The 20,038-nt window shown below is 50.8% G+C and overlaps 1 protein-coding gene across 5 annotated transcripts in view; it reads right to left on the reverse strand.

Annotated features, from left to right (window-relative positions):
* LOC123761409 (6-phosphofructo-2-kinase/fructose-2,6-bisphosphatase) overlaps nt 1-20,038 on the reverse strand; it is a 274,084-nt gene that overhangs the window by 144,361 nt on the left and 109,685 nt on the right. For 3 of the 5 annotated variants that reach the window (XM_045747431.2, XM_069313301.1, XM_069313303.1), the window contains one exon: nt 4,694-4,771. The exons of the other annotated variants lie outside the window; for them this stretch is intronic. In XM_045747431.2, the coding sequence (XP_045603387.2) occupies nt 4,694-4,771 (78 nt within the window). The remainder of the gene's footprint in view (nt 1-4,693; nt 4,772-20,038) is intronic. 5 annotated transcript variants of the gene reach the window in all.

Raw genomic sequence — 20,038 nt, forward strand, 5'->3', positions numbered from 1 at the left:
TGCTGGTCTGCTTGTCTGCTAGCCGAGGTTCAGGTTCCTGGTAACTTGGCGGAAGTCCCAGTTGGTTCCGTCCCAGGTTCAGACTTGGCTGGGTTTAGGGGAGGGTTCTCGGACTGCTTCTGTTTCTCTCCCTCCTGCAGCGTTGCTCCAGTTGCACTACCGCCTTCGGCTGTATTTGAGGGGGTTCAGGGTCACTCAGCAGTTGCTCGAGCAGATGTGCAGTAGCCTGAATTTTGCTCTGCTGGTTTATTCGATGGGCAGAATCGCCACTCTCGCAATCGCTGGGTATGTTGCCTGACATCCTTATGCTGGTTGCTGATTCACCAGCTTTCGCTTTGGGTTTTTCGAGGTTCGGTGCCATGGCGCCTTCCTCTTCTCTCACTCCAAGTATTCACCAATGAACCCTCCGAAGTGACATTGCTCCTCATGCCTCTCTGAGGGGGCCAGGTTCTGGCCCCCTCAGAGAGGGGTTCTGGTCCTCAGTAGGTCTAGAAATCCATGCACATTGACTGATGCCAGGGTCTAATACATTCATATCAGCCCAGATAGCTCTGGGAAGCCAGAGGGTCTCCCCCCAGAAAACAAACTTAAATATTTCTAGCCTAGTATAGCACACATATGTATTATATTAGGCCTCATATTGTGTATTAAACCTAGGAAAGTTAGGTTAGGTTAGTCTTATTTGTCTTTACAACATTAATAGAAAATCTTTTTCCGGTATGTCTAAATTCGATAGTACCAATTTCTACTTTCTATTTGTGTTGTACGTCAGTATATGTACTATAGTCTTCATCGTTACTTCTAAGTACTACCAAAACAGGAGGATGGGCTGAGCTTGAGCATAGAGGTTCTATGCTTCTACAGTCTGTTCTTTGTTCTGTGTTTCTGGCTGCTTCTTGTCTTAATGTTAAATGGTGTTTGTGCTTCTGTTAGCATGATGTTGGTCACCTCAGTGGGGAACCAGCATCTTCTGTTGTGTGTGGATAGGTTCCTCTTTGCTAGGCTTGGATGCCTTTTTGCTTTAGTCTCTGTTGAGTTCCATAGCTCTATCTTTCAATGCTATGCTTTATGGAAGATGGCTCTCCATGGGGGAGTTCTTGGTCTCTGCTTCAATCAACATGACAATCCCTGTCTTAGTGGCAGGTTATTAGAGTGTTTGCATCCTTCAAGGGTGCTGGGGTGCTCTTTGGGCACAGGTGCTCACTTCACTTCCATTGCTTGTTTTACTATTGTTTTTACTCTTGTATTCTTGAGGGTGTTTCACTCTTGAACTCTTGAGAGATGTTTTACTATTTTCTTTGTATCACACAGGTTCAATTTTGTCATTTGTGGGTCTCATTTCTTGGTTCTGGGTTTGGTTTCTTGGTCTATGTTACAATTCTAGTTAATTCAGGCTTGGTCTAATTAGGGATCATGTACCATACACACCTTGGATGGTTCCAGGTTTTTCCCCTGACAAACCCTTATCCCATGATATGGATGGGATAAGGGACCAACCATCCTGTTGGTGTTTCATTAGGTGGGTGTGACCAACTCTTGCCATGAATTTTGTTTGCTAATCTAGCTACAGCTTTTTCCCAATTCAGTGGAACCTCGGTTTACAAATGCCCCGGATTACAAATTTTTCAGTATATGAAGTCAATTTCTTCGTAAAATTTGACTTGGTGTACGAGTTTGCCTTAGAATACGAGTGTTTGTTGATATATGTATGGGTCGAGAGCTTGGGTTCTGCCGACCGCGGGGCGAAGCACGCTCAGTTTACCAGTGGCTCCCGCCTAGTGACGACCATGCTTGAATTCTTTGTGAAGAATTTTATTGTTTTCCTGCTTTTTTGGTTTCTGGACATATAAGTTCTTATTATATATCATGCCTTGGGTCCCAAGAAAGTCAGTGGAAAAGTTCAACCTAAGAAAATAGTTGTGAGGATGACGATAAGAGGAAAAACAAGAGATCAATCGTAAACATGAAGATGATATGCGGGTTATTGATCTAGCTAGGCAGTACAACAAACCTATGTCAACGATATGCACCTTAACTGTTTCTCTGGGCCTGAAATTAGGCTTGGAGTTGATGTTAATGTGGAGGAGTTGGTGGAGGAACACAGCGAAGAACTGCTCACCGAAGAACTCCTAGCCCTTCACAAGTACAAGCAACAAGAGAAAGCTGAGGAAATTTCTTCAAGGGAGGATGGGGCAGTAGAGGATGTCCCTTTCTCATTAAGAAATTGTGTACAATATGGGAAGAACTGCAAAGTTTTGCTGAAAAGACTCACCCAGATGAAACTGTAGCAGGTGGTTATATTAACCTTTTTAATGACAATGTGATGTCTCACTACAGACAAGTGTTAAAATGTAGGGAGAAACAAGTGTCTACAGACAGATTCTTAGTAAGATGAGCAAGCAGTGAGCCACAACCAGGTCCTAGTAGTATGCCTGCAAAACATAGGAGAGAGAGTACCCCAGAAATGTCATCACTGCCTGATGTTATAATGGAGGGGGACCCCAGGACTATAAAGGAAAGGGACTGGGGGCCTGATGGCTGAGTGGACAGCGCTTGGGATTCGAAGTCCTAAGGTTCCAGGTTCGATCCCCGGCGGAGACAGAAACAAATGGGCAGAGTTTCTGTCACCCTCGTAAGGGGCCTCGTAGCCTGGTGGATAGCGCGCAGGACTCGTAATTCTGTGGCGCGGGTTCGATTCCCGCATGAGGCAGAAACAAATGGGCAAAGTTTCTTTCACCCTGAATGCCCCTGTTACCTAGCAGTAAATAGGTACCTGGGAGTTAGTCAGCTGTCACGGGCTGCTTCCTGGGGGTGGAGGCCTGGTCGAGGACCGGGCCGCGGGGACACTAAAAAGCCCCGTAATCATCTCAAGATATTGCCCCTGTTCACCTAGCAGTAAATAGGTACCTGAGAGTTAGACTGCTACTACGGGCTGCTTTTTGGGAATGTGTAACAAAAAGGAGGTCTGGTCGAGGACCGGGCCACAGGGATGCTAAGCCCCGAAATCATCTCAAGATAGATCTCAAGATAATCCCCCTTCCAAACACTAACACCTCTCCTCCTCCCTCACCGGGCCACAGGGATGCTAAGCCCCGAAATCATCTCAAGATAGATCTCAAGATAATCCCCGTTCCAAACACTAACACCTCTCCTCCTCCCTCACTCTTCCTCATTGTCTTCCATATGCCAACAAGAGTCCTCAATAAAGGTAAGGTATAGTAACAAATATGAGTAGTACTCTGTAAAAATGTATTTTTAAGTTAAAAGTTTTGGGTGTTTGAAACGGATTAATTCAAGTTATATTATTTCTTATGGAAAAATTAGTTTTATTTTAGGAATTTTTGGTGTACGATCCATCTCTTGGAACGGATTAAATTCGTTAACCAAGGTGCCTCTGTATGTCCATTGCCAATACCAGGCTCCGAGTTTCTGTAAGTCCATCTCCAATCTCACGACGATATGGTCAGTTTTCCATGTCATCAAATTGATATGGGAATTTGTTTCCTTCTATGGACAGTTTCCTTCTCCCAGTAGTGTGGTGCCCTTTACCTTGATTTTGTCGTCATGCCTTTTACCCTCTTTTTCTTTATACCCTACTTGCTTTGTGCACCCTAGAAAAGACTGCTTTCTTTCTCTTCGAAGTGCCATGGTAAGCTGAGAGAAGATACTAAGAAAGGCCAACCCAACTAAAAAAAGTCAAATGTAATGAAACAACCCTTTCTTGGGAGCTCCTTCAGGTCTTTCCTTATCCAACCCAACTTTATTTCCAATACTGCATTCTCGTTGTTGAGCTTTGACTCAAGAATGAGATGGTCGCCCCACCAGAGCCCTAAGATGTTCCGGCTGCATCTTGGTCGTGATGTAGGGAAGTTGGGTGATGATATTCTGTTTTGTTGCAAAGTTTTGCTTGGTTGGTTAATTTACAAAATTTCTATGAAGGAAGCTGAATGTGTCCTGACATTATTTTTCTTTGGGTAGTTCATACTCAGTAATGGAATGATCTTTGATCCCTACATACTCTCCGTGCCCTGTAGCAGGGGCAAGTCAGTGTGATTTTTTTTTTTTTTTTTTTTTTTGCTCCTACTGGGTAAAGGATAATCACAGAAGCTTGGGGTATAGAACATGACCCCCGGAGTGCTAGCTTTCAATACCAAGGAAAGCTACTGAAAGAACCACCCAGTAAGTGCCATTTCTTTTCACTTAAGACTTGATCTTTTTCTAAAAAAAAAAAAAAAAAATTGCACACCACATACAAAAGCAACTGATTATGCTGAAAGTCAAAAGGACAAATACTTTTACACCATACATTTTTTATAGTGCTACATTCCCAAGCAAGAAGAGCAACTTATCCAGGGCTTTCACAATGTTGACATCTCTGCACACACTAACAAAAGCTCCCCAATCAACTACACCGAGCAAGATTGGCTCACTCCAGAGTCAACTGCTCCAGGGTCTTTGGTGCCAGTTTCTCATGTATCAGGCTCTCTGGCACGAGAGTCCCTCACAGCAGGAGATATAAAGCACAAGGCTCCAGGAGGCATTATTCACCACTATCATAACTCACTATGTAAAACCTTCACACAATGTTGCTCTGAAGAAGAGAAGAAAGAAAAGCTACAATAATAGTGCATAAGTTTCAAGCTAGACAAGAACTATTATAATGCAATCCCAAACAAAAACTGAAGATACAAACTTGAGAGCAAGGATGCCCTGCAGCGCTAATATTTACTGGGGTCAACCTGAAGTAGTCGGGCCCGTTGATCTTCACATCCTGTACATGTAAGCTTGACAAAGTAACTGGTCCCATTAACAGTACTCTCGTGAAATTTAAATATTTAAGTGCAACACTTTTACCTCATAAAGTCATGTCAAACAGTACTTCAAACATTATCCAAAAATCTTTCCAATCTCACATTAAAAGATAACTCAATTAACCTTTTTTTACTCTAGACTCGTGCTCTTACTTCAAATAATATTTTTACCAATAAATTTTCTTTTTAACCAAAAATGAATGATGATTCCTACAATACTGATTTCAAGATTTAATAGCATCACTTGATACATAAAGAAACAAATTTTGAACTTCATGGTATATGAATACAAAACAAATGATTGCTTATTGTAAGTACTAACTAGCAGGAATTACTAACACACACACAGTTACCAAGATGACAGGTTAAGACAAAGTTAGCAGTTAGTTTCTAACTGTACTCTATTAATATGACATCATGCACTACCCAACACAAGTTATTATGCACCTCTACATATTCTACAACACATCACCTTATGCACCTCTACATATTCTACAACACATCACCTTATGCACCTCTACATATTCTACAACACATCACCTTATGCACCTCTACATATTCTACAACACATCACCTTATGCACCTCTACATATTCTACAACACATCACCTTATGCACCTCTACATATTCTACAACACATCTCCATCGAGTGGCACTACATACTTTCATTAATTCTCAATGCAAGTTTGGTCAGGTATACAGAGAAAACTGGAGACGGAAATAAATCATAAGTAGAGAAGTAGAGATTATCCGGAAGTGTGACCAGCTGCATACAACAATTATAATTAGATCTCTTTAGTGTGTAATATTCATTAGGAAAATTACATCAACCTCAAAACCTTAAGACTTCCATGGGAATTAATTTTTAATGGCATAAACGGCATACATTTTTATGAAATGGATCACACAAACTAAACAAAATAACAAAAATAACTACAATGTTTGACATCATGTTTGTACACTATATATTTGTTGACAAAGATTTTTGAGGCGTGACAAAAAATTAGCACAGTGTTCACACAAAAAAGCAAACAAAGTAAACTTCTGGCACATTTATACAAACAGTAAATAAATATGACCTGGACATGTACCACAGGAAGAGGGGTCCCAGCCTCCCTGTTTGCTGCTGTGTGACTGGTGCAGTAATTTATATATAAAGACAAACCTCGACACTCAAAAACTTTCTTCAGAAAAAACAATTGCTCGATAGTCGACCGTTTGCTCGTTTATGTACAAGCAAACATATGTTTATGTTACAAATAAACATATGTGTAAAGAACATAGTTAGTCAGTTTCCAGTAGCTGTCATTCAGTGCACAACCCCATTAAACTTCTCTGTAAACTCCCTTGTGTTTTTTTCTATATTTTTATATATTCTTAGTATAAATAAGTCATCTTGGCACCTAAGAAGGTTAGTGATAAGAGCCAAATGAAACGAAAATGATTTAGAACCATGATAGAGATGAAAAAATAACTTACAGCAAAATATGAGTGGTGTTCGCATGTCTGTTCTTGCTACCGAGTTTGGCATGCCTAAATCTAAAACTTCTATGATACTAAAAAATAAAGAGGCCACTGAAGGAGTTTATGCTGCTGAAGGAGTGAAAGAAATAAAGATCCTGGACAATTTAAGAGGTTGAGAAATTTTTACTGATTTGAGAAAAGAACAACAGTTGGCTGGTGATAATATTTCTAATGTCATCATTTGCAAAAATGTAAAACTACTGCATGGTAATCTAAAAAAAAAAAAAAAAAAAAAAAAAAAAAAAAAAAAAAAAAAAAAACAGCGTTGAATGTAATGAAACGCCATTTTCTAGGCGAGTGCCGGAGGCTCCCCAGAGCTATCCAGGCTGATAGGGATAGTCCTAACGTTTAGCATCAGTCGATGTGGGTGGAGTTCTAGGCCTACGGGGACCACGGCCAGAACCTGCCCACCAGAGCTATGGCTTATAGAAATGCACATGTGATTTTGGAGCATTCTATATCTGTCATCGACCGGGACAGGCACCCAGAAAGGTAAGTGCCCCAAAACAAACTCGTATTCTGGTGAAACCAACGAAAATAACGGAACAAGTGGACAGAACTTTCCCAAGGGAAAACGAGCAAACAAGCATGACATCACACGAGCCGCGCCGCATGTCTGTGCAACTCACCCCTCCCTGGGAGAGGAAAGGGGTAGCCTCAGACCTCCGTGCTGGCGATCCACACCTCCAGTTCCATGGCTGGATATCAAAATACGTGAAAACCGCCGACCGGAGGGAGGGAGGGAGGGAGGGAGGGAGGGAGGGAGGAAGCCTCCAGGACTCACCCAGAAAATGACGTTTCATTACATTCAACGCTGTAATGAAACGCTTTTAATGAAACGAAAGCCATTCAAGCGCTGGGGGGAGCCCCTATGGGTTCCATGAGCTACTTCACCAAAGATTAAGGAAAAAAGAGGACTTACACAGGAGACGGTTGGTGCTCCACACCTCAATTTGAAGTCGAGACAGATTGTAGCCGCCGACCGAAAGCAACACAGGCCCGAGATGCACGAGACAGCTTGCGTAACGATGCCAAAGAAATATAAGAAAATTCACTTTCGCAAACAGAGTGGTAGACGGTTAGAACAAGTTAGGTGAGAAGATGGTGGAGGCCAAGACCGTCAGTAGTTTCAAAGCGTTATATGACAAAGAGTGGGACACCATTAACGAAGCCACCTAATCACCATACAAATGGTGATAAACCCGAGTCAAAAATATCAAACGCGAAGACTCGAGGAGAAGAGCGAACCAGTATCGTAACGGACTGGGATGATCTTCTGAAAGAGGCAGAGTCGTGGAAAAACCTCCGGGTTCGAACATCGGGCAAGCAGCGCCTGAAACCACAGCTGGGCTGGCCACCACAGGGCCAAGAGGACAACTCACCCCTGGTAATTCTCCAAGCGAGCCAGGACCTAGGACAACATCTGCACTGGAGGAAAGAAGTACAGGAAACCCCACCTCGACCAGTCCTGCCAAAAGGCATTGATTCCGACAGCCGCGTGGTCGGGGAAGAGCGCCAAATATACCAGAAGACGCCTCGACCAAGCCGATACGAAGAGGTGCACCTCCGGGTGCCCGAACGTATGGCAGAGCCAACTAAATGAGTCGGCATCGACCGTTCATTCCATAGACAGGGGAACGAATCGGGACAGGCCATCCGCCAGGACGTTGGACACCCCCAGGACGTGAACAGCCAGGAAAGCTAAACCCCGAGAACTCAGCTGACGAGTCACCCGAAGCGATCATCCCTCGGTTCAGGCAATGAACCACCGGGGACCAGTCCAAATGGAGCCGGATCGTCGATCCACGGGCGACCTAAACCCTCCGAAGCGCAAACCACAACAATGCAATCTCCCGCACCATGCTGTGGGCCCGACGGAAGGACAAACCCCACCGCCCCTGGCCGGCCTGTCACAAAGCCCCAGCCGAGAGACAATGTGTCCGTGAACACATTGAGCGAGGGCTCAGGTAGGCGCCCAAGGCATTGAACCTAGAAAAAGCCGAAGAGGAAGCCGGTGACGCAGCAGCCGAAGTAAGGCCCCCGGAGGGTCGAACACAGCAATCGAGAGGTGGAAGGGACGTCCCCGAAGAGAGAAGAACAGCCAACGAAGCCATACCCGGCGGGTAGACCATCATCGCAAAGTTCAGGCTCACGAACAGACCCTGGTTGATGGGGTTCTCCATCACCCTCGAGCAACGACCTGGGAGCCCCCAGAAACAAGCGTATGCGGGACCGCAGCCTAAGGAAAGATTCCGGAGGAAGAGACAAGGAAGCGGTCCGAGAGTCCCACACAAGGCCCAGCCAGGACCGATCCTGGGAGGGTACCAGATGGGACTTCCGCCAGTTCACCAGGAACCCGAACCTGGCTAGCAGGGAAAGCACCACACCCCTGGCGAGCACATACACACGGACCGGCTGGGAGCCCAAACCAGCCAGTCGTCAAGGTAAGCCAACACCCGAACACCTAACAGACGCAGATGGGCCACAACGACCTGTGTGAGACTTGTGAACACGCGAGGTGCCAGGTTCAACCTGAACGGGAGACAACGAAAGCGGTAACTCTGATACCCCACCACAAACCGAGTCAGTCCCTGAACCTCGGATGAACCGGGATGTGCCAATACGTGTCTTTGAAGTCCAGGGACACCATCCAAGCACCAGGCTCCAAAAGAAGCCGGACCTGGGACAGAGTGGTCATCCACAAGGAGGGGACAAAAAACCCAGGGGTTCAAACGGAACAAGTCTAGAATGAACCGCAGGTCCATACAGTCCCGTTTCGGAACTGGAAACAAGTGGGAAACCCACCTGAGGTATGTCGTCGTTTCGACCACGCCCAAGAGCACCCACTCCAAGATGACCCAACAGAGCGCAGGAGATGAGGCCTGCTCTGCCAGCCCCGAACACCCTGAAGGAGAAGGAATCATCCAACGCCACCGCAGGCCGTCGTAAACGATCCAAAAAAGCCAACAAATTGTGAGACCAGGCCTGAGACAACAGAGCAAGCCCCCCCCCCTCATCGCCCCGTCAATGGGGCGAACCGCGAAAGGGGCCCATGCCCCCTGACGAGAATCAGACCTCTGCACCGAGTGAGCACCGCACCGACCAGACCCAGCCCAGTTCGAAGACTGCACCGGCTCTGAAACTGGCACCTGTGGCCCACTTCGATGGGCAGAACCGCAGTCCCTAGCACGACCCCCCCGGGAGAAACCCACCCTGAATCTCCGGAGAACCAAAAGGTCAGACATCGGGCGGCAGCTGGAAGAAGCCGTCTGCATATACTGTTCGACCGCAGAAGCAGCAAACAGCAAAGGACAAAACGGTGCAGACAATCTAAGAGCCAGCCGCCCAAGCGGATTCCAAGGAGGAAGCGAGCACCACCTGCTGACACGTGAGGCACACAGCAAAAAACCACAACAGTGCATTCTGCACGATCGGCACAAACAGCTTCAGAAATGTAGACGACGCATGAGCAGCCGAGGCCAAGGCACTAGACCCAGGAACGGCCCCAAGCACCTCTACATCTTCCAAAAGCCAATCCGAAGACAGCTCATGGAGGGAAAAAAGCACAGGACCGAAGCCAACAAGCCCCGTGCGGGCAAGTCCTCAGCCACAAGCGCTGCCGACAAGGAGGGAACCTGCACGTGAAGCTGAACCGCGCCAACATCCTGCAGAAGAGCTGGAGTGAAAAGGCACTCATTAAGATGCGCAAAGTCGCCCCCCAGGTAAACCTGGACCAGAGTCAACGCCTCACGCCATTCCAGTATGTGGGTACGACAGAAGGTGTCACACGCACCCAGCGAAAACAAAGGGCAGTCCGCTAGCCAGGACGACTCCGGAACCTCATAATAAACCCAGTATGGAGATGATGACCCAAACCTGAAGGAAGACGGATTCATTATAGAGGCATAATCCGGGTTGCGCAGGAGGTAAGCTGCAATGGCCGACTGCACCTGAGGCGGAGTGATGCAGGAAGCTGAAAACCTCTGGAAAGATGGAACCGAAGGACCTGCAGGGACACGGAACCAAACCTGGGGAGGAGCCGAACCCAAATCCAAGTCGTACGCAGAGGGGGAAAAAGAAAACCCCACTCCTTGTAACAGAAAGCCCCACTCAGAGAGTCGGAAAACCCAGGCGGAGTCTAATGAGGCCCAAGGCCCCCAAGTCAGCTCCTCCCCAACCCTGGGAACCTCCACCTTAGGCCCAGGGGCAGAGTCGTCCTCTAAATCCCCTGCCTCACAAGAAAAAGCCAGGGCAGCCGGTATAGCAGGAAGAGGATGGGCCCACTGGTCAGATCCCGGAGCTACGGCAGGAGGAACCGACTCGAATGCCTCTGCAGCCACCCCGGAAGGGGCAACCCCCGAAACCGCCCGAGTCTCAGAAACCTCTAAACCCTGCCCCGACCCCGAAGCCCTCAGACGCTTAGGAGCCGGAAGCAGGAGGGAAGGGGGGGGGGCCGAATTGAACCACAGCAGGGAAAGAACGAGGGGCGCAGACGGAACTAAGGCTGAAGTGACCAACACCCCTAAATCCGGGTCCCTATAAACAAAATGGGGCAGCCTCAAGGCATCTGGGGAAGCGACCAACCTAGTGCGCTGCAGTAACTTAAACCTATCCTGCAACAAGCGAGCTGCTTGCACCCGAATAATATCATTATCAGATTGGGTGAACTGAGTCACATACAAGCAACAAAGCTCGCAGGACTTTGGGTCGAATGTGACACCGATCCAACAGGAGGCAAAAACAATGAGCGTCGCCCTGAGACAAGGGGGCTGGACCCCCTTGTCCGGATCGGACTGGACCGATCCGCAAAAAGAGGCAGAGCCGCGGGAAGACCCTCAGGATCGAACACCGAGCAAATAAGCGCCCTCAACCAAGGCTGGCAAAGAACCATAAGGAACGGCTGCCAGGGAACCAGGAAGAGGCCAACAAGGAAACGAGGACCACAAATCGAAACGTGAAGCAATAAACAGCGACCTCGCAACCTGCAGGAGCAGCACAACCAGCTCCAGCAGGGAAGAACGACGCAGGACGCACTAAAACAAAAGGAATGGCCGTGAAAGGAACACAAAAGCTGTAGCCAGGACCAGAAAATGAGCTCCTCCTGTCCCAACGAAAAGGAACCGTAGGGGCAAGAGTCGATGATCTGAATCAACATCCACCCACAGACAGTGCAAGCACCTTGTATACCAACATATAAAAGACCAATCCTGGAGCATGCAGCCCCAGCATGGACCCCGTACCCCGTCAAGCACAAGATTAAACTTGAAAAAGTACAGAGGTACGCCACTAGGGTAGTCCCAGAGTGAAGAGGCAAGAGTTTCGAGGACAGGCTGCGGGAAATGCAGCTCACGACACGAAGACGGAAGAGGGAGGGAAGACATGAACACTACCCACAAAATTCTCAGAGGAAGAGAAAGGGCAGAAAAATCGGTCAACATGGGTGGTACGCGAAGAAGGGGGACACAGGTGGAACCGAGTACCCAATTGAGCCAGAGGGACGGTAGAAAGAACCTTTGCTGTGTCAGAGCAATGAACCGATGTAATGCAATAGGCAGTGATGTGGTGGAGGCAGACTCCAGACACAGGTCCAAACGTATAGATGATAGAGCCTAGTAGGCTCAGGAATCTGTACACCAATAGAACGACAGAGTCGAGAGGCAGGAAACAAAGAGGAGCTCAACTCCCGAAAGCACAACTAAGGGAGTACAACTCGGTGAGGAGAAAAACTGGCAGGGACATACAAGGAAAAGGAAAGAATGCAGGTTCAGAACTGAACACTGGGGCAACCCAAAATCAGGGAGCTGAACATGTACAGAGGGCAACTCAGTACCAACATCAGTATAGCCAATAAGCACCTACCAAGATACACCACAATATGTAGTATAAAGGTAGGAAATACGGAATTAGGTAATGAAAAGACCCGAAAAACTGTCAATGCACCGGGAGCTAGGGACAAGAGAGTACAATGAACATGACAAACGAAGAAGACCTAAGTAGCAGCTGGTACCGTAAGGTACACAACCAACCACATATACAGAGAGACACCAATGTATAAAACAGTGCAGCCAGGCACCGAAAGACAGGCAAGTTAGGAGCGTCTAGAGAGCATAGACCAAGGCAAGGAAAGAATGAACAGACAGCAAGGACTGAGGCAACGAAGGAGTGTCCAGATATAAAGAAACATTTCAGGCGCCTAAAGACTAAACAAAAGGCAACGAATACCAGGGCTGCATCCCACAGTGTAACTAAGAACAAGATACACTGACCAAGGCAGGCCACTGGGAAGACTCACACAAAGTGGCCAAGCAAAACACACACAACACCAACACCCCACCAAAATTCGAGAACCAGCGCCTGGGCGACAGAGTCGCCAGACTGTACAATCTCACCTGCAGAGCGGAGATATGACTATGTCACGGCACAGTTGAGCCGAGTAACATACTAGGAGCATCACTAGTATGTCCAGAGTTGCGTGCCCAGCAGGAGATGAGGTGTAGGACAGAGGTGGAGGTGGCGCCACTCTGAGTCACCCCACACCCGTAAGCAGAGAAAAGAACGAGGTGATTTCCCGCATATATAATCCAGAACACCCCCAGTATCCAGGGGGCGATGACTGGAGAGAGAAGATGAGCGAGAAAGGCATAGCAAACCACGAGAAAAGGCGCGGAACACCAACACATGTGTACACCGGCCAAAAACAAAACAATCACCCCGGCCCCAGCGCCCGAGATACGAACCACACTACCCATCTTGCGGGTAGCGCGGCTCGTACACCAGTCGTACACATGTAGCACACCACACCATATGTGACACACCAGTCGTATGTACACATATTGTACATACACCAGCAAGGTGTGAGTAACGAATATGAGGAATAAAGAAACAGGAAGGAGAGACGATGTGAATACAAAAGAAGGCAAAACAGAATCGAAAGACAAGGAGGACGGAAGGGGACCAATGAGTCTGAAAAAGGACCGGACGGAAACTTCACCGAAAGTCAACAGATGTTCCAATAATATTGGAAGTACTGAAGAGGTTTGCGAACCAACGAGAACTGTGACAAGCAAGCACAAATGCATGGAGGCACATACAGGCCCAAAGACACCCCTGACCAAGCAGGGTGCAGGCATCCCGATATGACGGGTACAGTATCCCGACATAAGCATGAAAAAGATGAGGAAAGGGGTGAAAAGCCCCCCCCCCCAGGCATGACGGAACGGATGGACCCGAAGGGACACGGAACCGAACCCAGGGAGGGGTAGACCCGAAGCAATATGAACGCAGAGGGGGAAGGAAAACCCCACTCTGAGGAACTGCAAGCCCCACTCCGAGGGTACAAATACCCAAGAGCGACAAAACATGGCTTAAGCCCCCCAGGCAACCCTTCCCCAACCCCAGAAACCTCCATGGCAGGACCCGGGGCCGAGCCGTCCCCCTCAAAGCCCCAGCCTTAAAAGTAAAAGCCGGGGCAGCCATACAAAACACCAAGGAAGGGAGCCCACTGGTCAGACCCATACAGCACAACTGGAGGAACAGGCTCCAATGCCTCCAGCGCCATCCCGGAAGAGGAAACCCTCGAGACCGCCTGAGCCTTAACTCGACCAGACCCTGCCCCCAACCCCGAAACTAGCCGACGGGTCGGAGCCAGAGGCAAGGGGGAAGGACGTATGCATAACAGAAGGGGAAGGACTAGGAGGAGGGAAGGAACCAGAGCCATAGCGACTTCCACCCCCATGTTCGGACCTCGATAACCAAAACAGAGCAATCTCGGGGTATCCGGGACCACAACCAACCTAGCAGGTTGCAGCAACCTAACCTAGCATGCAATGCTTCAGATGCCTGCACCCGCATATCATGAGCAGTAGCGCGTGTGAACGGGAGCACATAAAGACAAAACACATCGCACAACTCCGGGTCAAAAAAATCACCGACCCAACAGGCAGCATGGTAGAGGCACAACCGGTGAGTGTCACCCTGAGACAAGGGGACAGAGCAACCTTTAAATACGCAAGATACGACGGGGGGGGGACTCAGGGGTCACATCCATTGGACCATGTAGCCCCCGTGGGGTTTCCCAGGGCCCTTAGACTTGGTTATACGTTAAGGGAAACCCAGGCAGGGTACTGCCAACCAGCGCCCAAGTCTACCAAACAAACTTCTAAAAGCTGAACTCTCGGGACGTGTCCACTCACAGGGGCCAAGCGAGGGGTACCACCAAAACAGGAAATATATATATAAATATCCCTAGAACAGCAAAGGGGGATCAAAAGGCAGACCCTCCAGGCAAAAAACCAGCGTTGAATGTAATGAAACGCCATTTTCTGGGTGAGCCCCGGAGGCTCCCTGGAGCTTATCGGGCTAATGTATGTTATGTTAGACCGGGACATTAGCTATGGAGTTCAGACCTACCAGGGACCAGCGCCAGAACCTGGCCCCTTCAGAGAGGTTTCAGGGAGCAATGGCCCTGGAAAACCCCATATGGTTGGGGGTTTTCCTTATCTGCCATCGACCGGGGTTAGGCACCCAGAAAGGTAGGCGTAACAAAACAAACCCCACATGGTAAAAAACTACAACAAAAAACCGAACAGAGAGGTAGAAAACTCCTTACAATCCCAAGGAAAACAATCAAACAATCAATTTACTGCCGCGCCGGTCGTCCGCGCAGCCCTCCCCTCCCCGGGAGGGGGAGGGGGATGCCCCGGACCTCACCACGCCGGCTGCCGTCAGTTCGGAAACTAGGCTTCAACCAACGCGAAAAATCCCGCCGACCGGATGGGAGGGAGGGTATCCAGGGAGCCTCCGGGGCTCACCCAGAAAATGGCGTTTCATTACATTCAACGCTGGTTTTCTGTGGGGAGCCCCTACGGCTCCCTGGAGCTACATACCCAAAGAGAAGGAAAAAAGGGGACTTACCCGGGAGGCGGCGGCCACAAACTCCTCAACTCGAAGTCGAGACAACTGGCTGCAACCTGCGACCCAAAGCAACACAAGAACGACGAGGAGCAGGGACGTTCACCAAATAACGGGCGGCCAGGACCCTGTTCGACTTCCAAAATCCACGCGCCCGAATATGAGCCCAAGACATATTACCAAACACGGCAGCCAAAGCCACAAACTTCCTAACGTCATGGGCGCGAGGATAAACCGCAGGCTGGCTAGATTTAATAACCCTGCGGACAACCTGGGAGACCCGAGCCCTGGAACAGGGAACGAGGGAAACCGGATCAACCCAAAGCGCATCCCCAGCCACTCCGGCTGAAGCGCGCAGGTAACGGCGAAGTGCAGCAACATGAGGACACAACACATGATGCACCCCCGGCCGAACCAACCAAGCATCAATGACCCACGGACCCCTCCGGAAAGCAGCCGTCTCGTTCTTCGCCAGAAAGGACGGAGAAGGCTGCAAACGGACAAACCTACCCCCAGGACCAAAAGAGCAGAAACCCCTGTGCCGGAGGAGAGCATGAAGCTTCCCTACCCGGCCCCCAGAGGCCAATGCCAACAAAAACAAAGCCTTGGAAAAACAATCAGGAACCGAAGGGGCCACCACAAACCGAGGAGAGGAAAGATAAGAGAGCACCCTGTCCAAGGACCAGGACGGCTCAGGCGGCGCATGAGCAGGCCGGAGGTGAAACATAGCACGGGAAAGCTTACGAAACGGGGTGGATGTGACGTCCACCCCGAAAGCTAGCTTGAGCGGCTCCGCCAGCGCCGCACGATACGAGGCGACAGTATTAGGCATCAAATGACGGTCCTGAAAAAGCAAAGTAAGAAAGGACAAAACAACCCGATCCGAAAGAAAAGACAACCTACGAAGAGCCAGAAAATGGCGAAAGGAACGCCAGGAAACTTCATACTGTCGCCTAGACGAAGCTCTCAGGTGGGACACCATCAAAGAAGCCACCTGATCACCATAGAAATGGTGATACACCCGCGTCAAAAAGACCAGACGCGAAGAGCAGAGGAGAAGGTCGAACCAGCCCCGTACCGGATCGGGCCGACCTGCTGAAAGAGGCGGAGCCGCGGGAAACGCCCCGGGTTCGGACACCGAGCCAAAAGCACCGGAAACCAAGGCTGGGCCGGCCACCAAGGGGCCACGAGGACTACTCTCCCCGGGAACGTCTCTAACCGAACCAGAACCCGAAGCAACAGCTGGACCGGAGGAAAGAGGTACAGGTAACCCCACCTCGACCAGTCCAGCCGAAAGGCATCCACCGCGAACGCCTCGCAGTCGGGGAAGGGCGTCACATATATAGGGAGACGCCGGGACCACACCGACGCGAAGAGGTCCACATCTGGGAGACCGTACGTCTGGCAGATCCAACGAAACGAGTCGTCGTCGACCGTCCATTCCGTGGACAGGGGAAGGAAGCGAGACAGACCGTCCGCCAGAACGTTTGACACTCCCCGGACGTGAACCGCACGGAGAGCCAAACCCCGAGAATCCAGCAGACGAACCACTCGAAAGGACCAACCCCAAAGAGCCAAGGACCGAAGAGAACCCCCGCGGTTCAGGCAATGAACCACCGGAGAACAGTCCGAATGGAGGCGAATGGTCGATCCCCGAGCGACCCGAATCCTCCGAAGCGCGAACCAGACAGCCGCGAACTCCCGAACCGTGCTGTGAGCCCGATGGAAGGACGGACCCCACCGTCCCTGGCCTGCCTGGTGAGCACTGGTCACAAAGCCCCAGCTGAGAGACGACGCGTCCGTGAACACATCGAGCGATGGTTCGGGAAGGCGCCAAGGCATTGAACCCCGAAAAACCCTTAGAGGAAGTTGGTGACGCAGTAACCGACATAAGACCCCCGGAGGGCGAACCCAACGATCGCGAGAGAGGCGGAAAGGACGCCCCCGAAGGAACCAAAACAGACGCCGAAGCCAAACCCGACCCGGCGGGTAGACTAGCATGGCGAAGTTCAGACTCCTGCACAACCGCTCGAGCAACCGCCGAGTGACCCGGGACCCCCTCAGAAACAGCAAACGGCGGTCCCGCAGCCGCCGCAACGCCACCGGAGGGAGAGACAAGGAAGCGGTCCGAGAATCCCAAACAAGACCCAGCCAGGTCCGAACCTGGGATGGAACCAGATGGGACTTCCTCCAGTTCACCAGGAACCCGAACCTGGCGAGCTGGGAAAGAACCATATCCCTGGCGAGCAGACAAGCAGACCGACTGGGAGCCCACACCAGCCAGTCGTCGAGGTAGGCCAAAACCCGAATCCCCAGAAGACGCAGACGGGTCACCACAACTCGGGTCAGACGCGTGAAAACGCGAGGTGCCAGATTCAGGCCAAAAGGTAGGCATCGAAAACGGTAAGTGTGACGCCCTACCACGAAGCCTAACTAGTCCCTGAACCCCGGATGAATAGGAACGTGCCAATACGCGTCCTTGAGGTCCAGGGACACCATCCAGGCACCCGGCTCCAACAGAAGCCGGACCTGAGACAGAGTAGTCATCCGAAAGGAGGGGCAAGGAATCCAGGGGTTCAGACGGGACAAGTCCAGAATGAACCTCAGATCCGCACAGTCCCGTTTCGGCACTGGAAACAGGCGGGAAACCCACCTGAGGGACGTAGTCGTTTCGACCACGCCCAAGCGCACCCACTCCAAGATGACTTGACGAAGCGCAGGAGAAGAGACCTGCCCTGTTAGCCCCGAATGTCCTGTTAGCCCTGTTTGGACGAGTCGCCCAACGTCACCGCAGGCCGGATGACACGACCGAAAAGGCCCACAAATCGTGGGACCAAGCGTGAGCAAACAGAGCGAGCCTCCCCCCCCATCGCCCCGTCAACGGGGCAAACTGCGAAAGGGCCGACGACCCTTATGAGAACCCAACCGTCGAACAGGGCGATCACTGCGCCGACCATACGACGCTGGCCCCGAAGGGAACAACGGCTCAGAAACTGGCACCAAAGGCCCACCTCGACCAGCGGAACCCGAAACCCTGGCACGACCCCTCCGAAACTGCCGAGAACGACCGCTCCGGAGAATCAACAAGTCCGCCATAGGACGACAACTAGCCGAAGCCGCATGCAGAAACTGGGACACTGCAGAGTCTGCAAACAGCAACGGACAAAAAGGAGACGAAAACCTAAGAGCCAGGGCCCAAGCAGATTCCAAAGAGAGGGCGAGCACAGCCTGACGGCACGCGAGACGAGAAGCAAAAAACAGAGACACCGCTTCCTTCAGGATGGGCGCAAAGAGCTTCAACAGTGCAGCCGACGCCCTAGCTGCCGAAGAAAGCGCCCCGGACGAAGACCCTTCACTCAACGCTCCCACATCCTCCTCGAGCCAAGCAGAAGAGAGCTCGAGAAGGGAAAAGAAACGCAAGACCGAAGCCAAATGCCCACGGGAGCGCAACTCCTCTGCAACCAAGGAAGCCGAAAGCTGAGGAACCTGCACGTGAAGCTGGAAAAGGCCAACATCCCGAGAAAGCACAGGAGCGAATAAGCACGCATTAAGGTGCTCAAACTCGCCCCCCCAGGTAAACCTGCATAAAAGTAGCAGTCTCCCGCCAATCAAGCGTGCGGGTCCGACAGAACCCATGCCACACCCCCAACGAAAAGAAAGGGCAGTCTGCTAGCCAGGAAGACCCCGGAACCTCCAAACGCACCCAAAAACGGGAAGAAGAACCGAACTCAAACGAGGACGGATCCATTGGGGAGGCATAACCCGGGTCTCGCAAGAGATATGCAGCAAGAGCTTCCCGTGCCACCTTCGCGGAGAGACGGGAAGTAGCAAACCCCTGTAAAGACGGAGCCGAGGTACCCAAAGGCGCCCGGAACCGAACCCGGGGAGGAGCCGAACCCAAATCATACTCATACAGGGAGGGAGGGTAAGAAAACCCCTCCCCCTGCAACAATAAACCCCATGGGAAGGCAAAAGCACCCAAGCAGGGTCACAGGGGGCCCAAGGCCCCCAGGCCGACTCCTCCCCAGCCCCAGGATCCCCTACGTCGGGACCCGGGGCAGAGCCGTCCTCCAAACCCTCTACCCCTGAAGAAAAGGTAGAGTCCAAGGGAAAGGCAGACAAGAAGGGGGTCTGCTGGTGGGACCCAGAAGCCTCGGCAGGAGGAACCGGCTCAAATGCCTCCGTCCCCGACCCGGATGGGGCAGCCCCCCGAAGCAGCCCGAGTCTCTCCACCAACTAAATCCTGTGCCAAGGCCGAACACCGCATACGTTTCGGAGCCGGACACAGGGGGGGGAGGTGCAGGAAGAACCACAGGGGAAGGACCAGAGGGCGTAGGAGTCAAAGCCATAGCAACCAACGCCCCCAGGTCAGGGTCCCTAAAGCCAAAACGGGGCAGCCTCGGGGCATCCAGGCGGGAAACCGACCTAGCGCGTTGCAATAACCTAAATCTAACATGCAACGCTGATGCTGCCTGTACTCTAATAGGAACATCCTCAGAGTAAAACCTGAGCACAAGCAGAGAACAGGACTCACAAGACTCCGGGTCAAAGGTGTCATTGACCCAACAGGCAGCATGACGGAGGCAAAACAGGTGACTGTCACCCTGAGACAAGGGCACACTGCAACCTTCAAACCCGCACAAGGCAGGCTGGAACTCGGGAGACGCATCCATGGGTCCCCGAGCCCCGACAGGGGTTTCCAGGGCCCGTAGGGTAGCAACTACGGGAAGCCTGGGCAAGGTGTTGCTAACCGGTTAAGAAACCCAAACAAAACACGGGTAAATGATAATACTG

The sequence above is a fragment of the Procambarus clarkii genome, chromosome 7, assembly GCF_040958095.1.
Source record: "Procambarus clarkii isolate CNS0578487 chromosome 7, FALCON_Pclarkii_2.0, whole genome shotgun sequence".
Classification (NCBI taxonomy): domain Eukaryota; kingdom Metazoa; phylum Arthropoda; class Malacostraca; order Decapoda; family Cambaridae; genus Procambarus; species Procambarus clarkii.